General features: G+C 37.0%; 7 protein-coding genes across 9 annotated transcripts; 3 read left to right on the top strand and 4 right to left on the bottom strand.

The window, feature by feature from the left end:
- Window positions 1–221: 221 nt before the first annotated feature.
- Window positions 222–4,178, bottom strand: Pi3K59F (phosphatidylinositol 3-kinase 59F). Its single transcript, XM_012377529.2, has 10 exons — window positions 3,944–4,178; window positions 3,489–3,683; window positions 2,931–3,360; window positions 2,759–2,854; window positions 2,075–2,680; window positions 1,525–1,997; window positions 1,258–1,446; window positions 999–1,174; window positions 852–926; window positions 222–779 (listed from the first exon to the last, which is right to left on the bottom strand). The coding sequence occupies exons 1-10, from the start codon at window positions 4,015–4,017 to the stop codon at window positions 379–381; spliced, it is 2,715 nt and encodes a 904-aa protein (XP_012232952.1). The 5' UTR covers window positions 4,018–4,178; the 3' UTR covers window positions 222–378.
- A 106-nt stretch (window positions 4,179–4,284) lies between these two features.
- CCT3 (chaperonin containing TCP1 subunit 3) lies at window positions 4,285–6,850 on the top strand. The gene is made up of 4 exons (XM_012377533.2): window positions 4,285–4,466; window positions 4,566–4,627; window positions 5,074–6,211; window positions 6,288–6,850. The coding sequence occupies exons 1-4, from the start codon at window positions 4,427–4,429 to the stop codon at window positions 6,704–6,706; spliced, it is 1,659 nt and encodes a 552-aa protein (XP_012232956.1). The 5' UTR covers window positions 4,285–4,426; the 3' UTR covers window positions 6,707–6,850.
- Cog8 (conserved oligomeric Golgi complex subunit 8) lies at window positions 6,839–9,701 on the bottom strand. Of its 2 annotated transcripts, XM_012377532.2 has the most exons (11): window positions 9,559–9,701; window positions 9,288–9,443; window positions 9,133–9,204; window positions 8,920–9,044; window positions 8,565–8,840; window positions 8,279–8,492; window positions 8,049–8,209; window positions 7,713–7,988; window positions 7,462–7,650; window positions 7,238–7,393; window positions 6,839–7,177 (listed from the first exon to the last, which is right to left on the bottom strand). In XM_012377532.2, the coding sequence occupies exons 2-11, from the start codon at window positions 9,340–9,342 to the stop codon at window positions 6,902–6,904; spliced, it is 1,800 nt and encodes a 599-aa protein (XP_012232955.1). In that variant the 5' UTR covers window positions 9,343–9,443; window positions 9,559–9,701; the 3' UTR covers window positions 6,839–6,901. The 2 variants fall into 2 exon arrangements, with proteins under 2 accessions (XP_012232955.1, XP_012232954.1); XM_012377531.2 differs by having other exon boundaries at window positions 9,288–9,564.
- On the top strand, window positions 9,635–10,735 carry mRpL48 (mitochondrial ribosomal protein L48). The gene is made up of 4 exons (XM_012377534.2): window positions 9,635–9,777; window positions 9,903–9,992; window positions 10,109–10,242; window positions 10,312–10,735. Exons 1-4 carry the CDS (start codon window positions 9,754–9,756, stop codon window positions 10,592–10,594), a joined length of 531 nt encoding a protein of 176 aa, XP_012232957.1. The 5' UTR covers window positions 9,635–9,753; the 3' UTR covers window positions 10,595–10,735.
- frtz (WD repeat-containing and planar cell polarity effector protein fritz) lies at window positions 10,730–16,656 on the bottom strand. Of its 2 annotated transcripts, none has more exons than XM_012377527.2 (15): window positions 16,402–16,656; window positions 16,185–16,314; window positions 15,937–16,114; window positions 15,662–15,855; window positions 15,474–15,574; window positions 14,537–14,651; window positions 14,246–14,455; window positions 14,007–14,170; window positions 13,808–13,912; window positions 13,538–13,746; window positions 13,336–13,459; window positions 13,103–13,272; window positions 11,334–13,027; window positions 11,119–11,248; window positions 10,730–11,039 (listed from the first exon to the last, which is right to left on the bottom strand). In XM_012377527.2, the coding sequence occupies exons 1-15, from the start codon at window positions 16,482–16,484 to the stop codon at window positions 10,954–10,956; spliced, it is 3,693 nt and encodes a 1,230-aa protein (XP_012232950.2). In that variant the 5' UTR covers window positions 16,485–16,656; the 3' UTR covers window positions 10,730–10,953. The 2 variants fall into 2 exon arrangements, with proteins under 2 accessions (XP_012232950.2, XP_012232951.2); XM_012377528.2 differs by having other exon boundaries at window positions 11,191–11,248.
- A 143-nt stretch (window positions 16,657–16,799) lies between these two features.
- Window positions 16,800–19,015, top strand: LOC105678347 (small ribosomal subunit protein mS27). Its single transcript, XM_012377603.2, has 2 exons — window positions 16,800–18,022; window positions 18,122–19,015. The coding sequence occupies exons 1-2, from the start codon at window positions 16,949–16,951 to the stop codon at window positions 18,416–18,418; spliced, it is 1,371 nt and encodes a 456-aa protein (XP_012233026.1). The 5' UTR covers window positions 16,800–16,948; the 3' UTR covers window positions 18,419–19,015.
- LOC105678346 (coiled-coil domain-containing protein 22 homolog) lies at window positions 18,777–21,810 on the bottom strand. The gene is made up of 8 exons (XM_012377602.2): window positions 21,633–21,810; window positions 21,091–21,262; window positions 20,707–21,007; window positions 20,359–20,603; window positions 19,865–20,281; window positions 19,352–19,792; window positions 19,074–19,266; window positions 18,777–18,987 (listed from the first exon to the last, which is right to left on the bottom strand). Exons 1-7 carry the CDS (start codon window positions 21,680–21,682, stop codon window positions 19,147–19,149), a joined length of 1,746 nt encoding a protein of 581 aa, XP_012233025.2. The 5' UTR covers window positions 21,683–21,810; the 3' UTR covers window positions 18,777–18,987; window positions 19,074–19,146.
- Between the last annotated feature and the right edge of the window lie 162 nt (window positions 21,811–21,972).

Raw genomic sequence — 21,972 nt, 5'->3', positions numbered from 1 at the left:
ATATATCTTCTGTCTCTTTGCCATTGATATCCTTAATTCAATATCTCAAGTACAAAAAATACTTTTGCTTGTAAAAATTTTCATAAGCTATTTTTGATACGTTTTTGTAAATTATTTGAGTATAGATTTATATATAGTAATTGTTGCATTGGAATATAAAAATTATTTTTCCTACAAATATATTAAATCAAGATCAGTTGAAAAAATATCACGCAAAAAAATAATTTTTATCAAAGATTTATTAGCTAAAATACTCTGAAAATACAATAAATTAATCGATATATTATAGACATAATGGTCGTTTTATATACAATATAATAATTAGCGTTTATAAAGGAACACAGTTTTTACATAATCTCGCTGTACATCGGTTTTGTCTTATTTTCTCCAATATTGTGCAAATTTATGAAGCTGTTCTACCAATACAGCCATCACTGCAGTGACTGATAAGTCTAAAAGATTATGTACATAGTGTACAGCTTCTTCGTCAGTCAAGTCCAACCGTAATTTATCTTGGACCTTCTTCACGGCTTTGTCCGGCTCCAGAGCGATATCCGGCACACTGGCGTCCACCATCAGGGAGAATAGATTTAATATTAAATTGGCATGTCTACGCAAATGGAGGAACGCCGTGTAACACTGCTTTCGAAATTCGTGATAATGCTCGGAACCGACACCGCCCATAGCTTCGACCATCTCTTTGCTGAGCTTCATGGGAGGCGGCAGAGGTTTCGGGTCTCTGCCCAAAATATAGCCAAAGTCGATGTGAAAGAGTTTTCCTGTAAAAAAAAAACGAATATTGCATACATTCAGTGTATTCATTTTGCATGCTTTCTGATTGAAGAACATACCTGATGCTGTCAGAAGCAAATTGTCCAAGTGGCGATCACCGACGCCCAGTACATATGTAATAATACAATAACCAGCTGTAATTTTAAAATAATGTTTAAATAATGTAACTTATTTATTTCATATATAGTTGTATCATTCGTGCTCACCGCAACTACGAACGTAAGTGTCCATGACTTCTGGTACGACTCCGTATGGTCCAGTCTCGGAAGGATGATGTTTTCGAAAGAAGTTCAATATCGATCCTTCGCTGGCTAGAACCTCCGCGACCGTTGTGGATTCGATAAATTGTACAAAACCATGTTTAGTGCTCGTGGCAAGTACTCTGAAATTGATTGATTGATTGAATCGCAAGTTAAACGAATTAACATAATAATATGGATTGTGCTTCGCATAAAGTGTTTTTACCTATACGGAGTCAGTTTCAAATCCAAATTCTCTCTCCGCAATAATTTATCCATCAGTGCTATTGTTTGCAAAATTAATTGATCTTGTCGTAAATCGTCTCCATGCTTAAAGATAGCGATATATTCGGTATTGTCCGTTGTCAAGAACGTAAGTTTTGATGGCATGAGCGCAGACTTGAAGAGACTTGCTCTATGAAATTAATAAAATTAATAAAGTATCAAGATATATAAATACCGATGATTGAACACTGTTTGAATGTGTGCGTACTTTTCTGGAATAATTCCCTTGATGCAAATCTCAGGATCCAATGGGAAAGGTATCGGCTCGAAGTTCGAGAAATTAATCTTGAACGCCGGATCCGGATCCGTCAATAATGTTCTCAATCTATCAGTCTTTTTCTTCCGATTTCCGCTTTCTCGCGCGACCGCTTTCACCAGAGACACCAACTGATCGATGAACACCTTCTGTCGCAAGAGGAACGCTCTTCTCTTTTGCCAGACGGCATTTCCTTGCGTTAACATCATGGAAAACATTTTCATTACGGTGACGTACATTTCTTTGACTCGTGTATCTTGTTTGGCGCTTATCGCAGGATCACTTTGATCCTCGCATTCGATAGAGAGATACCAATAGAAATAATTAGCCAGCATCGAATTTTGACAAGCGCGTGTAATTAAAAACGACGCTAGATCCATCAGCGGTTCTTGACTAGTTGATAATTGACTCTCCGATTCACTAGACTGCAAGTGAACACAATTACATGTAGAAGATGAAGGTAAAATATATTTCATTTAGAGAAATATTATGTTTAACTTACAGTTGTAACCGGAGTAGATGTAGAATCGCTGCTTCTTATATCTTTATCCAATTTATCCGTTTTTTCCAATCTTTCGCTCTTTTCTAACTTTTCGGTACTCCAATTTTTTGGCTCTGATCTTTCTTCCTTTTCTTTTAGCATTGCTTGATAAGCAGCTTTAATGCTTTCAAAGTCTTCATACTTCAAGGCTTGCACTAATTGCAACAAGTATAACATTAGATCGTCGTCGGGTGCTTGATTGAGTCTGCTAATCGCGTATCGTCTGATAGCCGGATGAGTAAACGCCGGACCTAATAACTCTAAGGCGTCTTCAGAATCCGGTGGCGCCCATAAAGCTAGCATCTCCAAGGCTTGGCGTTCCTCGCCGGCGACTTTCCAATTAACGCACTTCACAAATTTGGTCAACGCTTTCTTCTGGTTAGACAAGTAAAATCTATATTTCCAAATCAAATCTTGTTCCTCGGTGGAAAGTGCGGTTGTCGGTGGATACCCCAATATTGTATTTAAAGCGTCTCGCACCGTTGAAGTGGGTTTTAATTCGCGGGTGTTACCGCCGCTACGTAAACTACGAGCCAATTTATGATGTTTCGCCTCTACAAGGTTCTCCTAGAAAAAAATTAAATATTTTTATCTTCTAAAAACTACACATTATTGTGTATATTTAATTTTGTAACATTTATATACTTGTAAAATCTCGTAGTCAGGAAGTGTCACAACATCTGGTTGTAATCTATGCTGGAAAACCTCGTCACCATCTTTTTCATAGTACACGATTGAATACTGTAAAGAGATAAAAGTGTATTAAACACCATTCTGTTATATCTGCATGAAAAATTGTAATTCAAATGCTACATACTGGTACACTATCCATTGTTACTTCTGGAAATTCTATCATCAAATACAAGTACTCCGATGCTCTCTTCTCCTTCTCATTGATTACTTCAATCTCCCTGAAAGTTAATCTGTCCAGCCAATCAATTTTGTTTATTTGCCCATTTCTGTGCTTTTTAACAAGTTTTGCAAGCCTCTGCATTTGTTCTTTCCCGTGATCTCTAGCTTTTCCTGGGGTACTGGTTGGAACACTACCATCTGCTTTTACTCCTGGCCACACTTTTAGATCCAGCATACCCTGTCGATACACTCCATGCTTTCCAAACAGCGATATAGTTGTACCGCCAACTGGAAGCTGTCTGCCAGGTCCCGCGCAGTCATAAAGAGTTATGCACAGCTGTGCATCACGAGGCAAATCTGTATAGGAAATGGGTAGATAGACCCATTGATTCCAGCTGTATCATAAAAATCCAGTAATGAGTTGATAAGAGATTTGATAAGAGTTGATAAGAGAGTTGATAAGATAAAGTGATAACAATAAATTTCACATAAGATTACAAACAGAATGTAATATTCAACATACTTCCAACGAGAGGTGAAGTGCTTGTAGGCTGTGTGTACAGGTAAAGCCAATGGTCTCCCACCAGCCCACACTTGCAGAGATGCAGCTAAATCTCCACGAACTCCTCCAGTTTCGTACAAACCTGAATACTTGAGTAGAGGATCTAGAAGTAATTCGTCGTACTCGGGTCTATGCCTTTTGCCTTCTAATGTACCTCTGCAAAAGAATAGATCAATGACATGTCGAGTGGAGACGGTTTAACTTGCGGGAATGTGTCATCTGAAGTTTGCCAATTGCATATGCAGCTAAAGATAAAGACCAGATGGTCCAACACATACACTGTCACGTTAATTACTTTAATCCGATTATTTCACGCTTGTGTAATTAATGTATGTATTTGTGTCACTTAAGAAGGATATGAAGAAGCTTTTATCGCGCGGTAACCTAAGCAGTGACGCAAAATGCATAAAACTCACATTTTAATTTGTATCCTGGTATCTAACGAAGAACTGTACACGTAGTAAAACTTGTCACTCGTATTCTCCATCATGATGAAGTTGATTAATTAAAAATGTAACGCATATCGCTTCCTATTATTGTACATTATTATCTCATACCACACTGTTGCACTCAATTCTCAAGTGTTGCTATAAAAACAAATGAAACGTGTAAGTGAACTACGTGCATATTAAATCATGGTTGTTATTGTAGAGCGCTGCATTATTGACAGTAAAGCTGATTCACAAGTGTGACTATGGGCAAATTTTCAATTGCGTTCTCAACATGGTATTCGCAAACTCACAATCCAATCGCATTTCTATCGTATTCTCTATGCTCATAGCTTTGTACCTTACTGTGCCTCACACGCTTTTATTCTCAAGTCGATCAGTGTTATCTTTTTCTGGAAAAATCATAACGCCAATTGTTGTTACATTTAATAACGGAGAAAAAATATAAGCATGATGTTTGGGTCGGGTGCAGCACCAATTGTAGTTCTGAGTAAGTTGAAAGCAATTTTCCGCGAGTGTCGTTTGTTATTTGGCAGCTCGCGTGTATGAATCCTCTTTCTAACCATGTCGAATGTTCTAATTATTGCAGGCCAGAACACAAAGCGGGACACCGGTAGGAAAGTGCAGAAGGAGAATATCCAGGCGGGCAAGGTGAGCATTCGATTCACGCGACAAAATATTTTGCCTTATAAGGCGTTCTTCACGACTCCCGGCACGCCCACGCACGTGCGGCTTTTGGAGGAAATTCGTGTTATAAATCCAGTCAATTTAAGATCCATCTTTGCAGCATAATATCTTTTGCGTTCAAAATAAAATATATAACTAATCATTGGAAAGACAAAGAGAAGATATGAACATGGAGGAAAAATATTAGAAATGCAGTTTCAAAAAATAGATATATATATATATTCTTTATTATTTTTAAATATACAATTTCGTAAAATTTAGCAATTTATCTGAAGCAAAATATTAATACAACAAAAACAATTTTTTTCTGTAGCTTAATGTTTAAAATTTACAAATAACAGTATTGCAATTTTATTTAATATTAATTAAAATTTTGAATGTCATTTGGTTTTTATTATTTTTGTGTGAAGGCCATTGCTGATGTTGTTCGAACATGCATCGGACCGCAGTCCATGCTGAAAATGCTGCTCGATCCTATGGGTGGCATAGTAATGACAAACGATGGAAATGCCATACTACGTGAGATCACCGTACAGCATCCTGCTGGAAAATCCATGATAGAGATTGCTAGAACTCAGGATGAAGAGGTAGGAGATGGCACCACATCAGTCATAGTCCTGTCAGGTGAAATCTTGGCCACTGCTGAACCATTCTTGGAACAGAACATGCATCCCACTGTCATCATAAGAGCATACCGTCAGGCTTTGGAAGACATGGTCACAATTCTTAATGAGCAAATCAGCATCGATCTAGATTGCAATGACAGAAAAAAATTGGTCCAAGTAATAAACTCCTGTATAGGCACTAAATTCATTAGACGCTGGTCCGAGCTGGCATGCAAGATCGCACTCGATGCTGTTCACACCGTGATGCTCGAGGAGAATGGCAGAAAGGAGATTGATATTAAACGTTATGCCAAGGTGGAAAAGATACCCGGTGGCACGATAGAGGACAGTACTGTCTTGAAGGGAGTGATGATCAACAAGGATGTGACACATCCAAAAATGAAACGTTATATCAAGAATCCGAGAATAGTGCTGCTGGACTGTCCATTGGAGTACAAGAAAGGCGAATCTCAGACGAATATAGAGATAATGAAGGACACTGATTTCACTAAGATACTGGAATTGGAAGAAGAACACGTGAAGAAGGTCTGCGAGGACGTTATTGCGGTGAAGCCGGACGTCGTGATAACGGAGAAGGGTGTATCCGATCTTGCGCAGCATTACTTCGTCAAGGCTGGCATCTCTGCGATACGCAGGTTACGAAAGAGCGACATCAACAGAATCGCTCGTGCCTGCGGTGCCACCGTCGTCAATCGTACCGAGGAGTTGAAGGAGGAGGACGTCGGTACAGGCGCCGGTCTCTTCGAGATCAAGAAGCTCGGCGACGATTACTTCTGCTTCATCACGGATTGCAAGGATCCTAAAGCCTGCACCATCATTCTGAGAGGAGCGAGCAAGGATATTTTGAACGAGACCGAGAGAAATCTGCAGGATGCGTTGCACGTAGCCAGAAATCTTCTCATCGACCCGAAACTCGTGCCAGGTGCGTAAAATTGTTAATATTTTATCTTTTATCTAAATTCTTATCATGTCTCATTGCATTCTCTTATTTTTAATAGGTGGCGGAGCGGTGGAAATGGCGGTATCACGTCTCTTAACGGAGAAGGCAGCGGGTCTCGCCGGTATAGAGCAGTGGCCGTACAAGGCGATCGCACAGGCCTTGGAGATTATTCCCAGAACGCTGGCGCAGAATTGTGGCGCAAACACTATCAGAACTCTGACAGCGTTGCGCGCGAAGCACGCAACGGAAGGAGGAACCACTTGGGGCATTGATGGGGAAACGGGTAAATTGGTCGATATGAAGGAATACGGTATCTGGGAACCGTTGTCTGTAAAGTTACAGACGTACAAAACGGCGATCGAGACCGCGATTCTGCTGCTGAGAATCGACGACATCGTCTCCGGCAGCAAAAAGAAGAAGGACAATGATACCGCACAGTCGAATCAAGGAGTCACGGAGGAGTCTATGAAGGATTAAAGTATTTTCAATATCCGTGGAAGCCTAATTGCTTTGCGTTTACTTTTAAGATTCGATTACCTTGCATTCTCGCGTGTCTATCGAATTTTTATCTTCTCTTCAAATGCATTTGTACACAATAAAGATATTCCGTGATTGTAAAAATTTTTATTTACACTACCTTGGTACAAAGTAATAAGCAATATACGTCTAACTTTACAATTGGATATTTTGATTTACATTATCGACGAAATTCTGAGAATTTTGGACATTACGCTTCGGTATCGCTCCTTGCTGAGCAACTTCCTTCTCTTTCGGCCTTTCTGTTTCGAGTATAGTAGTTTTTGAGGTAGAATCCACAGTTTCTGTTGGAAGAGACGACAATGGCTGTACGTTAGGCGCACATAATTTGGAAACTAACGAATCTTTCTTAATTGGCAATAGTACAGCCACTGGTTCCAGTATGCTCTGCTTATTCAAGTATGTGAGTTCCTGTAAATCATTTGTTATTATTTATATTGTCAATTTTTTCTACATTTTCTGTCGACGTACCTCTTTTTGGAGTACGCTGACTGATATTCCTAAATGCATCGCAATTTGGGCGGGTGGAAAGATCGCGTGTATGCAGTATTGAATATAGGGAATCAATTGCTCGCTCAAGCATTCCGTGAACTTCACCATATTTTCCCGCTCCGCGGCTGCGAAAGCCTGTAACATGCATTTTTTGCAAAATACGGAATTTACTTGCGGGTAAAAATTACGGGATGAAAACTCACTTGCTGTTCTTGTTTGTAGAATATCAGCATAGCTCTCGCCACGTTATGCAACGATTCTTGCAGTAGTTTTGTGCATAGAGTGGAGAGTGCCACTGGCGCACAGAGCCTCAACTCGTTGAATGCTCCTATTATTCCGTTGCAGTATTCGGCCAGAGGGTAAAATTCCACCAGTTGTTCAGGTGGATTTTCCTGTATACGAGACAATTGTAATTACAAATTATAGATTTAGAAAAATGCAATTCTACACTCACAGAATTGATAGCAGTCTCCCTTTTTATATCAAGTCGTTGCGTTTTGTTAATCAACGTAAACGTTTCCATATCCTTCTCGAACTTTCTGGTTGTTCTACGAACGTTCTGTTCGAGCTTTTCACCGATAACTCGTACAAATATATCTGACATTCGACCAGTGAAATCGACACCCACTCGACCAAATGACAATCCGAAGTACGAACACTGGCCTAAGATGGAGTCTACAGACGTTACACCCGGTAAATCTTGCTCTAACGTGGCGAGAAATTGCGATATCTGAAAAAAAAAGGTTTTAATTACTTTTCTATCGATATAACACGTTCGTTTCAAAATTACCTTTTCCTCCAACCAATGGTAAAATATTGCCGATTCATTCAGCGTCAAATCACGACCAGGGATTATCAATTCGTCGTCGTTGAACATAGCTTTGTACTGAGTTATTATATTGAACAAATGTATCCTGGATAATTCTACCGTTTTGCTAATATGAAGATTAGCTGGAAGCATAAAATCAATGTATTTTTTATTATAATTGATATATTGTAGTCGAAATTAAATGCTCTTACGATCTTCTTTCGGTATTGCATTCAGCAAGCTTTGCAACCAGCTGTCTCTCGCTTGAAGGAACTTTATACGAAGTTCCGATTCCGTAAATGCGTCCATCGAACGTAGCAAACCTACAAGCTGTAGACATCTTGGAAGCGGCAAATCTCCCCTTAAAGATCCGACTACTTGTCCTACCATTCCCGACCAGCTGCTTTCAATTTCCGCTACTATAGACTGAAATATTTAAAAAAGATAAATAAATAAAATCAAGAATTTGGATACCGAAAAACTTTGCTAAGCTTATACCGAAATAATAGGAATGTCTCCATGCTTCATTCCTAATTGACGGGCGTATTGAGACAATTCCAATGCTTCGTTATACTGGTTGCTTCTCAAACATGATTCCATCAATTGGGGCATCTCAAGTATTTCGAGCAGTTCGGCATTTCGCGTGAGCGTTAAACTATTTAATCTTCGATGCGCATTGATGTCCTTTGAAGTGTCGCAGAACGACTGGCACTTCTCCACAAATTCGGGGATCTTTTGCACAAGCTTGTCAAGACGGCTTTCAGTTTCATTAAACTAAAACAATACAGATTGTTGATAAGAGAGATTATTTTAAAGATTCACAATCTATAAAATCGATATTTCTCGAAATTACATGATTGAGTATTTCTCTTGAGCTTTCTGCTGTCTGAATAAAAGTTTTGTAATTTGCAAACACCAACTCCTGCGTAGTCTGAAGCACTGTACTTTTCTCATCGGACAAGTGATCGGGCTCTTTACCTAAAAAATTTTTGTGTACAATTAGACTACATTATTAATGCATAATGTAAAGTTCAACTAACTAAATTGAGTACTAAAGTATTCTTACTCAGTTGATCTACATCAAAGCCACCCAATTTTGACAAATATTGATAAAATTCAGGATTCTCTTTCCAGGATTCTGCAAAATAATAATTGCATAAAATACATAGATTGTGTCATTAAATAATATATTAATATAAAAGAAGCAAAACTATTTCTTACCTGGAATACCTTCTGGAAATACCAGATTTATTACATTTTCTGTTTCGATATCCATAATTTTCTTAGGAAATTATATAATTATTAACATTTGTTGCAGAATATTATTCAGTGAAACATTGACAGGTGGCAGATATCAGAGAGATCCTTCGCGGCATACTGCGTAATTTAATACAATTATCACTTTCATAATACTATTGGATTATCTTATAGAAATACTTGTTATCAATGAAAAATATAAAATAATTGCTTTTATCATGATAATAAATTTTACATGTAAGAATTTAACAATTGCTAGGTTAATTTAACACCATCCGATTTCTATGAAGCGACACGTCGCAGGATCGTAAACGTCATCTCTGCGATCAGCTGATCTACTGGAGCAAATTTATAGAGATCAACGTGACAACACCTAACAATTAGATTTATGAATTAAAAGTTTTCTGACACTTTATCAGCGTCACTGAAAATGGCTTTAAATTTGATCAAACAGGTATATCATTTCATGATCGAATTATATAATTTTCGCAATATTTCACAATAAGTAAAATAACCTAAATTCAATTTTATATTTATTTTATTATAATTGACGTATCTAATAAATTTTATTTATTTTAGATCACAGTGCTCGGACAACGTCCACTTATAAGGAAGATTATATCGGCCAAATTTTACACCGGAAGTTTGTACGAACCGGATTATTTAGAGGTTAGGAAAAATATAAAGTAGTAAAATATAAAAAATATAAATGGAAGTACTTATAAAAAAGAGAGAGAGAGAGAGAGATACATGGAATTTTGTTATTTTTCTGTATTTTTTTATAGATAGGAAAGTCGAAAGTTCCGCTTCTACCTACGATAAATATTCAAATTAAAGGTTATGATTATAGTGTGCTTGAAAGTTATCAAACTTTCATGCATAAGTTGGCAGAAACTATGCAGATCGATGTAGACAACAGGTAAAAATTCGCATTAATCTATTTTAATGTCATTTTTTCAATTTTTAACGTAGTTCACGGTTTTTTCAGTTGGCCGTTACCACATCAAGAATTCAAGATTCAGAAATATAAAACTGGAACAACAGCAGTTGTGTCTGAGTATAATCTTAAAATATATGAAAGGCATATGCAACTGTCAGATATGTCCTCTATGAAATGTTCGATATTAATCAGAGCTTTGGAAGCAGCATTACCACAGGGTGTCACTCTAAATATAGACGTTTATGATCCTGCGATAGAAATGAAGCGATATGTACCAGACAAAGAATTGTTGGACTTAAAGTCTTCATTGAATGAGTTCAAAAAAAGTTAATAATTTAAATGTACATTACTCCAATTAATATAGAATCTAAGTACAAAATGTTTCGTATGTATATATTAATGTAGATATTTTTCTATAAGCAAATTTTTATAATACTGAAAACTTAAACAATAATCATAAGATTAGTCACAATAGACATTTTTTTATTAATTTTCCTGAGAATATTACATAATATTTACAAAAGATTCGATATAAAAATATTCGTATAAAATATCTCGCAATACAGTCTTATTATTTTTAAAATTCTGATAAAATGATTAAAATAGATTAATTCTAGTACTTGCTAATACTTTTCAAAATCGTGAAAATTAATTCTAATAAATTAATATTTTTCTTAATAATACTGGGGCTTACAGTAAGCCAAAATGAACAACTTTAATCTTTGTACTGTCGTCAGATTTGGGAGGTTCTTTTATTTTCTCATCCGTGTTGTCTTCTGCAAAATATTAAGAATTGAAATGATAAAATGTATAACTATAACGCTTCTCAATAGAACAAATATGTAAAATGCTTACTAGGTAACGGTTGAAAATCTTTAAGGTAATCTTCGTTACCCAAGCAAAGTGGAAGACTTTCAGTTAACTCACGTTTAGGATCTGTTATGTGTGATTGTGTGACAGGTCGTTTCTGCCTATGTATCTGACTCTGAAAAGACATACGTAAAATATACGTTATTAGACATGTTTATGCATAGAGACACAAGTATATCTTTGTTAAGAATACTACTTACCGTACCAGGTACTAATATATGAGTGACAGTGTCTGAGAATTTCACTTTGGGCTTCTCGTTAGAACTTACTCCCGCATTAACGAATGGCGGACACGTGGGGTAAATCTTTGAGCCGGCAGTGGATGTGTTAATTACAGGCAGAGGCGGTACATTGGAAAATGTTTTACCTTCCTTGTTTATATTAACGCTTGCATTGCTTTGGAGAGATCTCGACGGGTATCTACTTTCGAATAATCTGTGCTGCATGCCGTAGCCAGGATGAAAGTTTTGCGAGGCAAACTTTCTATTGGCCGTTTGTAAGTCTGCGTCATCGTAAGTGCCGTGAAACGGCACGTAATCCAGATCGTAGTTGCATCTGTAGATTTTGAAAGATGGGGCGACTTTCTGGCTTTGAGGGATGTTGGACGTGGAATTCTGTTTTTGCAAGATGTACGGCGGTACGTGCATCGCTTTGTTGGACGTTTGAAATTTATGCAGCGACTCGTCGAAATCCGTTAAACCTGGAGTGCTTCTAGACAAAGGATAATTCTTTCTGGGTAGACCATGGAGGTAATTAGACAGAGAACTTGTCAGGGAGGGCGGTGGTGGAATATTGATGCCAGTTTCCTTCTCTGCCACGGAATATTTAGCGGCTTGATCGTTGTTGAGCGTGCTGGGGAATGCGATATCACTACTTTCGGAAGCTGCGATATCTTCGGGGTAAGTAAACGAGGTAGACATCAGATTGTTACAGGTACTGTCCAGAAGAGACGACTGATCCGTTGCAAGAGTGTCAGTGTCATTCAGAATTTTACTCAGCAGTTTATCGGATATCTTCGGAGACTTCGTACCCCGCAAGACGGAAGAAGTTTCAGACTTATTATTCGCCGCTAATACGCTGAAAGAGTTATTGTGCGAAACAGGGGTGCTCGCAATTCGCGTGCTGAACGACGTCGACATGATATTAGTATCAACGGCGTCTAATGGAATTGCCAAATAATTAGACTGAATGTTCTCGGGTTCGTATACCGACTTGTTAAAGGGGGTCGAAATAAAGCTGTCCTCCTGCGCGCAAGTCGTTATCGCGTTGGCGGCAGAACTACTGAAGGAATACGGTATCTCGTTGAGCAAGGTTTTGTTGTACGGCATTCCGTCGAAATTATCGCCGGGTTGATCGTCGACCAACACCTCCGATTCGGTTATGGAAACGCTGCCGAATGACGTGGTCATCAAATCGTCCGATGCATTGTTAAACGCCGAAGAACTGTTGATGTTCGCCGTGCTGGCTGGCGGGAAATTCGAATGTGTATTGTACAACGGTTTGTTGAAAGAAGTCGATGCCAGAAACGGGTTCGAAATATGCGAAGAGTGATTGAACGGAGCTGCCGTTAAAATACTGTTAGCGGCGTCGAAAGATGGCGGTATCAAGGTGTAGTCAGTCTTATTGGTGAACGGAATATTGTTGTAGGACGCAGCAAGCGTGTTCTTGATATTGTGAGAATGAAGAACTGGTAAAGGCGGTATTTGACTGGAACCGGTGGCTTTTCTGTAATGGTGCCTTTTCGGTTGTTTCAGATTAGTCCGAGAGTCTTCGCTCTCTTCGCTATATGTTTCTTCTTCTTCCTCTTCCCCTTCTTCTTCCTCCTCCTCGTCTTCGCCCTTTTCATCGCTCGAATCTGAGCATATAGAGCACGATGCTCTCGAACATGTCGAATCTATAAAAATTTCTAAATATATTACTGCTTCTTTTTCACAATATTTTTCTCGGAAGAATTTATATTGATTCTTACGCGAGCCACTGCAACTATTCGACCTGCTTAGAATGTTCTCGGCTTTCTCTTTGGCCGCAGTCGCCAGTTCTGTGTCATTCAAAACTACAGCATAGAAATGTATGTCCATGAAGAGATCGTGATCGTTTAAATCGATGGCCAGTCTGAAGGCTTTCTCGAACATCCTATATCTGCAAAGTTTATACAATTATTAGAACAATTTAATATTCTGTGCTGAATCAGCAATACGTTACCTCAATAAATGATGAAAAAATCGCCTCGTCAAATCCCTCACTTCGTCTCCGTACTCCTCTTCGACAGTTTGGCTGATCGGTTTAACGGGCACGTGGAAACTGCCCAATGCAGTCTGTATCAGACCTGTTAGATCGGGACAATTGATTTTTTTAACTCACAAATAGTTTTATAATTATTAGAAATAATAAAATTCGATCTTACCTTCACGATCCGCTGTTAATGGTAACTTGAATAGATAATTTAAAATTTGATTGAGCGAGTGCATGCACACACGTGGATGCGTGTCCCAGTTCATTGACAGCAGCAGGGCAGTTGCTTGTTCCACACGAGATTCGGACAAATACCTTCTGACTAGTTCATCTCCGCAAAGTGTATCGCCTTCGATCACTTTGATTACACCAATCGGCCCTCTGTTAAAACGTGATAAATTATACCAACTTATATTGAACATTGTTATTACATGATCCTTACCGTTCAAAAAGCAGCAAGAACAGAGAATTGCCGTTACTATAATAGCGAATTTGATTCGGATCGCTTTTCTTGTTCCATTCCATACGTAACAATGCGTGCTGATTCCTGCTTTGTACAATGTAGATGTCATTCATCGAGTTTTATCGTCATTGCTTAATTATTTTGGCAAGTTATCTATTAATTATTTCGTTATTCATACCTAAAATACGGCGACAAGTCAAGAATATTCGCGGCTGTTGCCTCATCGTTCAATGTCTGACTTTTGATGCACGTTAAAGTGATGTCAAAGTGTTGAAACTGGCCTCTGTCATTGCCTACCACGAATATTATACCGTTGCTATGCCAAGAAGCTAAAGTAGGTATCTTGAAATAAAAAGAAAAAACATATACATTTGTCTAAAAAATGTTATCTATTAACATGATGAATATAAAACTTACAAAAGCAGCTTTTACACTGGTGGTTGTTGATTTCGTTTGATCGTACATCATAATAGTGCCGTCGATGCAACATAGCAGTAATAATTCCTGATTAGGCGAAAATCTCACGCAGCTCGTGTGTGTTGGCAGTGATATGGAAATCACAGCAATTCTTTTCAATTTATTCTGCCGAGAAACTTCGTAAGTACGCCATTCTACAGTGACTTCTCCCTGTGTATAACATTCGTACATTTTTAATATAACATAATTAAATTAGAATTAGATTTATATGTATATAAACTACACAATTACCTTCCTTGAGACTTTTTGTTCTACAGAATGGATAATATTGTCATCGCATGCATCAAACGTAATACACAAGGGATCAAACTCAGTACGTATGTAACATAACAACTCTAATTTCGTTCTGAAAATTTGAATCATTAAATTCACATTCATACACTACATACATACGTGCATTAGTGTTTGCATAAGCATAATTGATTCGCATGACCATAGCAACGAGCATGGTAACATCGTAACTAACCACATTTGCAATCTTAAAAAGAATCAGAACAGAAAATAGAAACAAGAGTAAAAATTTACGTGTATTAAGATTACAAAACAGAAAAAAACTAAATGTCTCAACACTGGCATGGTCATTGGACAGAATATACATTTACTCCAAAAAGATTGCGAAACTGGGAAGTTCCTAAATGGTATCCTAGTTGGCCGGATAAACATTGTATTACTACAAAATTTATCACAGACGACAATGGACGCATATTAGACAACGCTAACAAAGCCAAACATTCACCATGGGAAATATATAAAGTTTGTGTAAATTACAAATGCATTAAGATTCCACACACATAAAAATCTGTCTTTATAAGATAGCATTATTTCTTAAATTTTTGCATGTAACATACAAATTTGTAATAAAAAATACTATACATACAATAAGGGCACATGGGATTTGCCAAAAAGGATTACTAAAAGCATAGCCACAGAATTATCAACTACTCCTCAATACAAGAAAGATTTATGGGAATTACATAAGAAGAGAAATGAATGTTTGTGTAAGAAAATAGAGCAAGCAAAGAAGAAAAGAAAGAAGGAAGTTATTGATACAGTGAAAGATACAGCAAAACCAGATCAAATAGAAGAAACACAGGAAACTTCTACAAAAAATGTTGAAAAGGATGAAGAAGATAACAAAAGTATGCTAGCTATATTTTTTATTTCATACCCTGTAAGTCGAAAGAGATGCATGTTTGCACGATGATACTGTTTCACAGCAGGGCTCCAAGGATAAACTTCGTTCATTGTGGATTTTCGCCAAATTAGTATCTATAAAGATACATAGATACTTCTTATAGAGATGACTATCAGGTAAACTTTTTCTTAAGTTTTCGATAATATTTAAAGGCTATTTACCAGATCAGCAGACTTGTTCATTTGAATTTTCTTATCCAATCTACGTCCATTAGGCACAAATAAGTCTGTCGTGACTATTTTAGGTTCCAACTTATTGATCTTGTCAAAGACATGTGTTTTAGATTTTGTAAAATATACCAGTGTCACTAGGTTATCATTGTATGTGCAAACTAAATGGCTCTTGGTGATAATTACTGTGAATTAAATAAGATATATTATTCTTCATGTAATAAGTAGGTTCTAATTGAAGAAGGCAGAATAAAATAATGCATTACCATCGGAGATATATTCCGATAATTTCCCTACAAGATACTTGTCAAAGTTAATTTCTTGTATATCGCCACTGTAGAGACAAACTTGTATTTGTATCAACAATCCATTGCTGAGCATTAATTGTACAATAGAGTCATCATACCACTGACAATAAATCACAGAATTGTCTTTCAGCTGATCCTGTAGACAACAATAAAAATTTTGTAATCTCTGTTGAATTCAGTTAGCAAGTCATGATGGGTTTGTGTACCTCCAAGTACTTGATGGAATGTTTCAATTTATTTCCCTTTTTGTTTCCTGGGACATAAGTCATTCCACGTTCTTGACAGTAAGATCTTTTACCTTCTTCATACGTGCCATCGATTCGTTTGTCATGATATCTAAAAAATTAAAGCAATTAAATTGTTACAATAATGTAATAAGAATGCGTTAAAAAATTGTTATTAATAATAGATAATATTTTTTACTTGAATGCACCGAAGTCTGTATCCTCTATATTTACATTATCATCAAAAGTCCAGAAATTTACTTCTCCCATTAACGCAAACATTATTAAGCGCACTGTTAAACATATAAAATACTATAAATCACAAAACACCCAAATTTGTATACATATGTAAACAATCACACACGTCAAGAGAGGTTAGCTCCGTTGTAAGAAAATTTATGTATAGTCAGCGACAAAAAAGTTAGAACATTTTTTCGATTAATGAATTGTAAAATAAACCAAAATCACAAGAACGTTCTTGCGATTTTGGTGCGTTCCAAAACTCATTAAACAAAAAATTATTGCAATATTTTTGACCGTGACTATACCGCGTTCGCCACACATGCGCGATAAAAGCCGGTGCTTAAACCAAATGGTTTGAGTCTTGAATAAAATAATTGGTTTGAATCTTGGCTAAAATTGCGGCTCAAATCTGACCACACTGCTCGTCTATCGTTTATCGTAAGTTCATCATTCGTAGTAATATGAGGTTATAATCACATAGTGAGGAATAACACAAATACAGAATGTTGAAGACACTCAGATCAAGTCATAGGCTTTGCCGGGTTTATCATGGATCCAAAAATGCGCTCAAGATGCAGAAAAGATTATTTTTGTCGGATGCGTATCGCTGCGAAGAAGCATGGGATCGCAGATTGAAATCACCGTTGTTGCAAAAGATCGAGCCGTCGACAATGTTCGTGGAGCTGGAGCAGAAGTACGGAAACGTCGGCAAGGTGAGCGCTGTCGACGTTGACATTTTCATCAACAGCATCACCGACGACGCGTATCTTGATCAAATAATGAAGATGCTGCACAATCTCAGGACGTCCACGGAAGCGACGAATATCCTGGATTCAACGCACCACGCCGCAATACGATATTTCTTGCGATACGATTACATCGAAGAACTGCACGAGATGCTGAGCGACAGACTGAATTACGGTATTTTCCCTGATTATTTCGACTACAACATGCTTATGGACCATTTTATAAAGAAGAAGAATTATGCCTCCGCTGCGAAGATAGCAAGTTTGGTCATGCTGCAAGAAGAACTGGCTCATCCTATCACAAATGCCTTGTGCCTTTACGCATGTCACAAGTATTTGGAGAATCCTGATGATTGGAAAAAACCTGAAGTTCCAGTGGACACCTCCAAAGAGGAAAAAAAGATACGTGTAAAGTATATAAGAAATCCCTTCTTTGATGATCATTTTGATCTCACTAATCCGAGAGATCTTGTTGGCAAGACCTTGAGTTTTCAAGGGAAGCACAGGACAGATGCTGTAGGAAGAACTTGTCAATTGAGAGGTTTAATTTTATATAAAAGATATGATGATGTATTGAATTTAATAAAGAACTGGCTGGAGACAATGCACAGAGAGGACAACATAGTTTACGAAGAAGTATTTGAATTAATATCTAAAGACAATAGTGAACTTCAAGAACCAAATATTGAAAAGTTTAAACTTGTGGAAGCTCAATTGTCCGCCTTAAAGAAGCAGCAAAATCTTAAGGAAAGTTTAATTGAAGCGATGGAAAATCTTGTTAAAGTTGCTGTAAAGGAAGAAGCAGAAAAGGACATCTCTAAACAATGTCAGGTAATGAAATATTGATGAAGAACATTCTTTTAAATCTGATCAATTATTTTATATCTAGTATCAAGTTGTAATAATTTTAAGCATCTTGATATTTTTCAGAATTATCTCGATTGGGATCGTGTAAGGAATTCGGTGCTAGAAATCCAAATAAAAGCAATAGATAGAGAAAGAAGAATAGCTAATATAGACAGAATAAAGAAGGACTTGAAAGAGAGGGAACAACTTTTAACATTCTTCAACAAAGAGGAAGAAATTGAATTGGAAATAGAGAAGATACAGGAAAAAGAACGCAGAGAGGACGAACGTATCCATGCCATGCGCAGGAGCAAGCAGAAATTAAGAGCACTAATTACCACGGAGTCTTATGTACCACCAGATGTTAAAACGACAAAATAGAATGTGTGCTATAAAAAAAAGGAAGTAGGAAACAAGTATATGTACAGAGGATCGAAACTAAAAAAGACCAACGAAACTGTTATCTTGTTACTCTAGTACTGCGATATGTGTATATCACATATTTCTTATTTTATAAAAATAATTTACATACAAGGAGAGTATGTATAAAGTGTTAAAAATTGGTTTCACCGTTATTCGTACACATCCTATATTTTGTACATGTTCTTTATGCGAAAGTCACGTTTCAGCATTTATTTTACTTACATAAGTCAGATCTTTAAGCTGTGAGAAATATGGAAATTGAAACTCGATGCTAAAAAATTATTAGGCTTTGTAACAAATAATGTTTTCTTGAGCGTTGATGTTAACAACATGTCTTTATTATACACTTGGCCCGAGGCTGTAGAAGCCTAGTGCCTGACGACTCCAGGCCAAGGCACATTTTTTTTAGCAGTTAACTCAGTAGACTTATGAAGACTCTTGTGGGTATAATATCACGTTATATTTTGCCAACTGTACAGCTAGAAAATGTTTGGTCTTTGATGCATTTGATCGTGTTCGTTTATATTCTGTAAAATAAATATAATTTATGTAACATTCTAGAGAATGCGTTCAAATTATTTATATTATTCTGGTCAGGCACGCAACTACGCACCATACTTGCGCTAGATTCTCATCTGATCCTGAATATTACAACTCTTGAAGTCACGCCATGCTGTATATAACAATCACGAGGCTTTACTTTGGAGTTGTGCTGTTAACGCGGCGGTTTCTTGCTTCATCTGTTTCAAATCGGCAGTTATTCTCTCCAAATTAGCGCCGACATTCTTAGCGGACTCGGTATCGATCTGAACAAATATTAAATCGGATGTTACGCGTAAGAATAATCAATTTTTTACGTGTGCAAATTTTTTAAATATATCAATATCTCACCTGTTCTTCCAAATCTCTAATTTCTCGTATTGTCGCGCCAGTTTCCTCAACTAAACTTACGAGTTCGTTGAATTCTGAGTGTAACGTCGCCAACAACTTGTACGCCTTTTTCGACGCTTCATTCGTTCTCGCGTCTCTGAATATCAATTCATCTACGACAGTAAAGGATCTTTCCACTCTGCCGTCAAGCGTGTTAATTTCCTTTTGAATCTCACGAGTGTCCCCCAGAACTTTGCTTATTTCGTCCTTCTGCTTTCTCACGTTATTTATTATTTCTAAGATTCGTTGAGTGTACGCGGATCTATTCACTTCTTTCGGCAGTTTTTGAACTTCTGCAACCAGCTGCGAATGTTGTTGATCCTTATTGCGACATTCTTCCTGAAGTTCTTTTTCCTTCTCCTTTAACAATTTTATTTCGTCTAGCTTCTTTTGGCTCGCATTCTGTAAGCAAAAATGTAAGTATTTAGATGATGTCTTTTTGTTACCTTAAACTTGTTAATTTTATATATTTACAGCTTTTGTGGAATGCTTTTCTCTTTCTTGCCTGTACTTCACGATTAAAGGTACTCTATGCTTCTCCCATTGATTTGCTAAATTAATCAATTTGTTCGTGCTAGCCTCAATTGCGGATTCCAATTTCTTAATATTTTCCGGTCCATCTTGAAGCAATTCGTATGCTTTTGCTTTAATCTTCTTTTGCTCTTCACTAATTTTTAATTCCTTTTCTTCATTCTGACCAGTTATTGTTGCTTGCGTTAATCTAGTAGTTAATTTTTTAATTTCGTTTTGCAATTCTTCTATGCTTATTCTAAGATTCTCGCATTCTGTCTTTGTATTTTCTTTCTCAACTTCCTGCTTTGCTTTGTTTCTTAATGTTTCCTGGTCTGGAAGATCTGAATGTATTGGAGATTCTGGTTTGACCTGAGGCTCCTAGAAGTAACAATCATATTGAATATGTAAGATAATATTTTAATAAATTCTGTACAAGATTGTATTTATATGCTTACTGTTGAAACTTTTGTTTTATTCTCTGATGAAAATTTGCTAAGCTCGTTGACAATATTATGTGTATTGGAATAAACAGTTTTTTCCAATTGTTGGCTATTGAGCCAATTTATGCGGTCCATAATGTTCATTGAAGAAGCATTAAGCGCTCTTGCATTATACGATATCATGGAAGGTAAAAAGCATGAGATATTATGCATTTGATCAGGCACTGGTCGTAAATAGCGCAAATAATAGTCCTTGGTATCTATAATAATAATGGTATTTCATTCATTTGTCGATCAATATTATTTTTTTCTACTGCTAGAAAAAACATAAAGATAATCCAATTTATATTGATATTACATTACCATCCTCTGCATTTTCCATTGGTACTTCTATATTTACAGATGAATAAGGAATACTCGCTCTTCCTTTATTTCTGAATCCCTTTCTGTGACAATAATGCGGTAACCATGGTATCGAAAGTCCTCGCGATATCGCAGATGCTACTGATTTTTCTAACAAAGCGACTTCGCTGATAGATTCGTTTACAGTTTTCTCACTCTCCTTTGGCAGTTTTTCGATGAGAAACATAAATACCCTTCGCAAATCTGTTTCTGAGTTATATAGGAATGTTTGATAGCCAATGTCACCTCTGTACCCAAGTTCCTGAAATTTTAATTGATTAAAAATTAGTGAAATCAGATAATTATGCAAATTGTGCTAAATTAGAATACTGAAGAAATAATTACCGTGCACATTTGTGCAAGAGTGGCGCCCAATCGAAAACGCGCTGCCATGTTCACGGGTAACACAGTGGACAATCCTGAACCAGGCCTTATTGCTTCTAAGCATCTTACTGTTGCTTCCACAACAAGTTCGGTATTAAAGCCACTTAGGTTTGTTATGCTCTCTTCAATGTCACTAAAAATGAAATTTAATTATAGTAGGACAACAAGTTACAAAATATATAAAGCAACTTGTGACAATTTTAATTTAAAATTTCTCCTAGTTACAGACAGAAGACATTTCTTTTTGTTTTATAATAAATATTTTTATAAAATTCTTGTGAAACGTTAATCTTCTTGTCGAAATTCATTAAAACATTCCGTTTTACATGCATTTCTCTCGTGCCGACGAAAAAGTGAGATATGACAGCTTCCCAAGTGATAGTCTCACGTGTACGACATTCGGTCAGGACAATCGTAAAAACACCGCCCACTCTACTGCTTTAGGAAAAGCGATAAACGTTTAAGCGATCGAGAGTTAATTCGCGTCCGTGAGTGACACTTACCAGCCTATTTGTCGCAATGAGTGAATTATTATATTGTCGATCTCCTCCATTCTATGTAAAAAGATGAAAATCCTAAAGGAGCCGCTACCGCCCCGTCGTATCGCGTGTTTATGAGGCTCGGCTCGACATAAGGTTGGGCCGTATCGTCCGTGCTAAAAACACAGTAAAATGGGGTTCTTGAACTAACAAACTCGACCGTATGATGGCATTGCTGTGCTGGTTCTTTTCACATCAGACACGTGATTGGTTAATTTCCTAATGCATTATGCAATTACGCCAGTATGCAATTACATCTGAATATACCCTTATGATCTCTCTGCGTTCCAAAATTCATCGTATT

This window comes from Linepithema humile, chromosome 6 (assembly GCF_040581485.1).
Source record: "Linepithema humile isolate Giens D197 chromosome 6, Lhum_UNIL_v1.0, whole genome shotgun sequence".
In the NCBI taxonomy this organism is placed as follows: Eukaryota; Metazoa; Arthropoda; class Insecta; order Hymenoptera; family Formicidae; genus Linepithema; species Linepithema humile.
The sequence above is the reverse complement of the archived record's forward strand: the minus strand, read 5'-3'. Positions and strand labels throughout refer to the sequence as shown.

Coding starts and splice junctions, on each gene's coding strand:
- Pi3K59F (XM_012377529.2), bottom strand. CDS start 4,017: ATGATGGAGAATACGAGTGACAAGTTTTACTACGTGTACAGTTCTTCG. Junction 3,684..3,943: donor ACCAGGATACAAATTAAAAT/GTGAGTTTTATG, acceptor ATTCTTTTGCAG/AGGTACATTAGAAGGCAAAA. Junction 1,447..1,524: donor AAGGGAATTATTCCAGAAAA/GTACGCACACAT, acceptor TTAATTTCATAG/AGCAAGTCTCTTCAAGTCTG.
- CCT3 (XM_012377533.2), top strand. CDS start 4,427: ATGATGTTTGGGTCGGGTGCAGCACCAATTGTAGTTCTGA. Junction 4,628..5,073: donor AGAATATCCAGGCGGGCAAG/GTGAGCATTCGA, acceptor TTTTGTGTGAAG/GCCATTGCTGATGTTGTTCG. Junction 6,212..6,287: donor CGACCCGAAACTCGTGCCAG/GTGCGTAAAATT, acceptor TATTTTTAATAG/GTGGCGGAGCGGTGGAAATG.
- Cog8 (XM_012377532.2), bottom strand. CDS start 9,342: ATGGATATCGAAACAGAAAATGTAATAAATCTGGTATTTCCAGAAGGT. Junction 9,205..9,287: donor ATTTCCAGAAGGTATTCCAG/GTAAGAAATAGT, acceptor ATTATTTTGCAG/AATCCTGGAAAGAGAATCCT. Junction 7,651..7,712: donor GGGAGACTGCTATCAATTCT/GTGAGTGTAGAA, acceptor TCTCGTATACAG/GAAAATCCACCTGAACAACT.
- mRpL48 (XM_012377534.2), top strand. CDS start 9,754: ATGGCTTTAAATTTGATCAAACAG. Junction 9,993..10,108: donor ACGAACCGGATTATTTAGAG/GTTAGGAAAAAT, acceptor ATTTTTTTATAG/ATAGGAAAGTCGAAAGTTCC. Junction 10,243..10,311: donor CAGATCGATGTAGACAACAG/GTAAAAATTCGC, acceptor CGGTTTTTTCAG/TTGGCCGTTACCACATCAAG.
- frtz (XM_012377527.2), bottom strand. CDS start 16,484: ATGTTTGCGTTAATGGGAGAAGTAAATTTCTGGACTTTTGATGATAAT. Junction 13,460..13,537: donor ATTAACAGCGGATCGTGAAG/GTAAGATCGAAT, acceptor CCGATCTAACAG/GTCTGATACAGACTGCATTG. Junction 11,249..11,333: donor ATATATTAGTACCTGGTACG/GTAAGTAGTATT, acceptor ATGTCTTTTCAG/AGTCAGATACATAGGCAGAA.
- LOC105678347 (XM_012377603.2), top strand. CDS start 16,949: ATGTTGAAGACACTCAGATCAAGTCATAGGCTTTGCCGGGTTTATCAT. Junction 18,023..18,121: donor ACATCTCTAAACAATGTCAG/GTAATGAAATAT, acceptor GATATTTTTCAG/AATTATCTCGATTGGGATCG.
- LOC105678346 (XM_012377602.2), bottom strand. CDS start 21,682: ATGGAGGAGATCGACAATATAATAATTCACTCATTGCGACAAATAGGC. Junction 21,008..21,090: donor CTCTTGCACAAATGTGCACG/GTAATTATTTCT, acceptor TTAAAATTTCAG/GAACTTGGGTACAGAGGTGA. Junction 19,267..19,351: donor TTAGAGATTTGGAAGAACAG/GTGAGATATTGA, acceptor ATATTTGTTCAG/ATCGATACCGAGTCCGCTAA.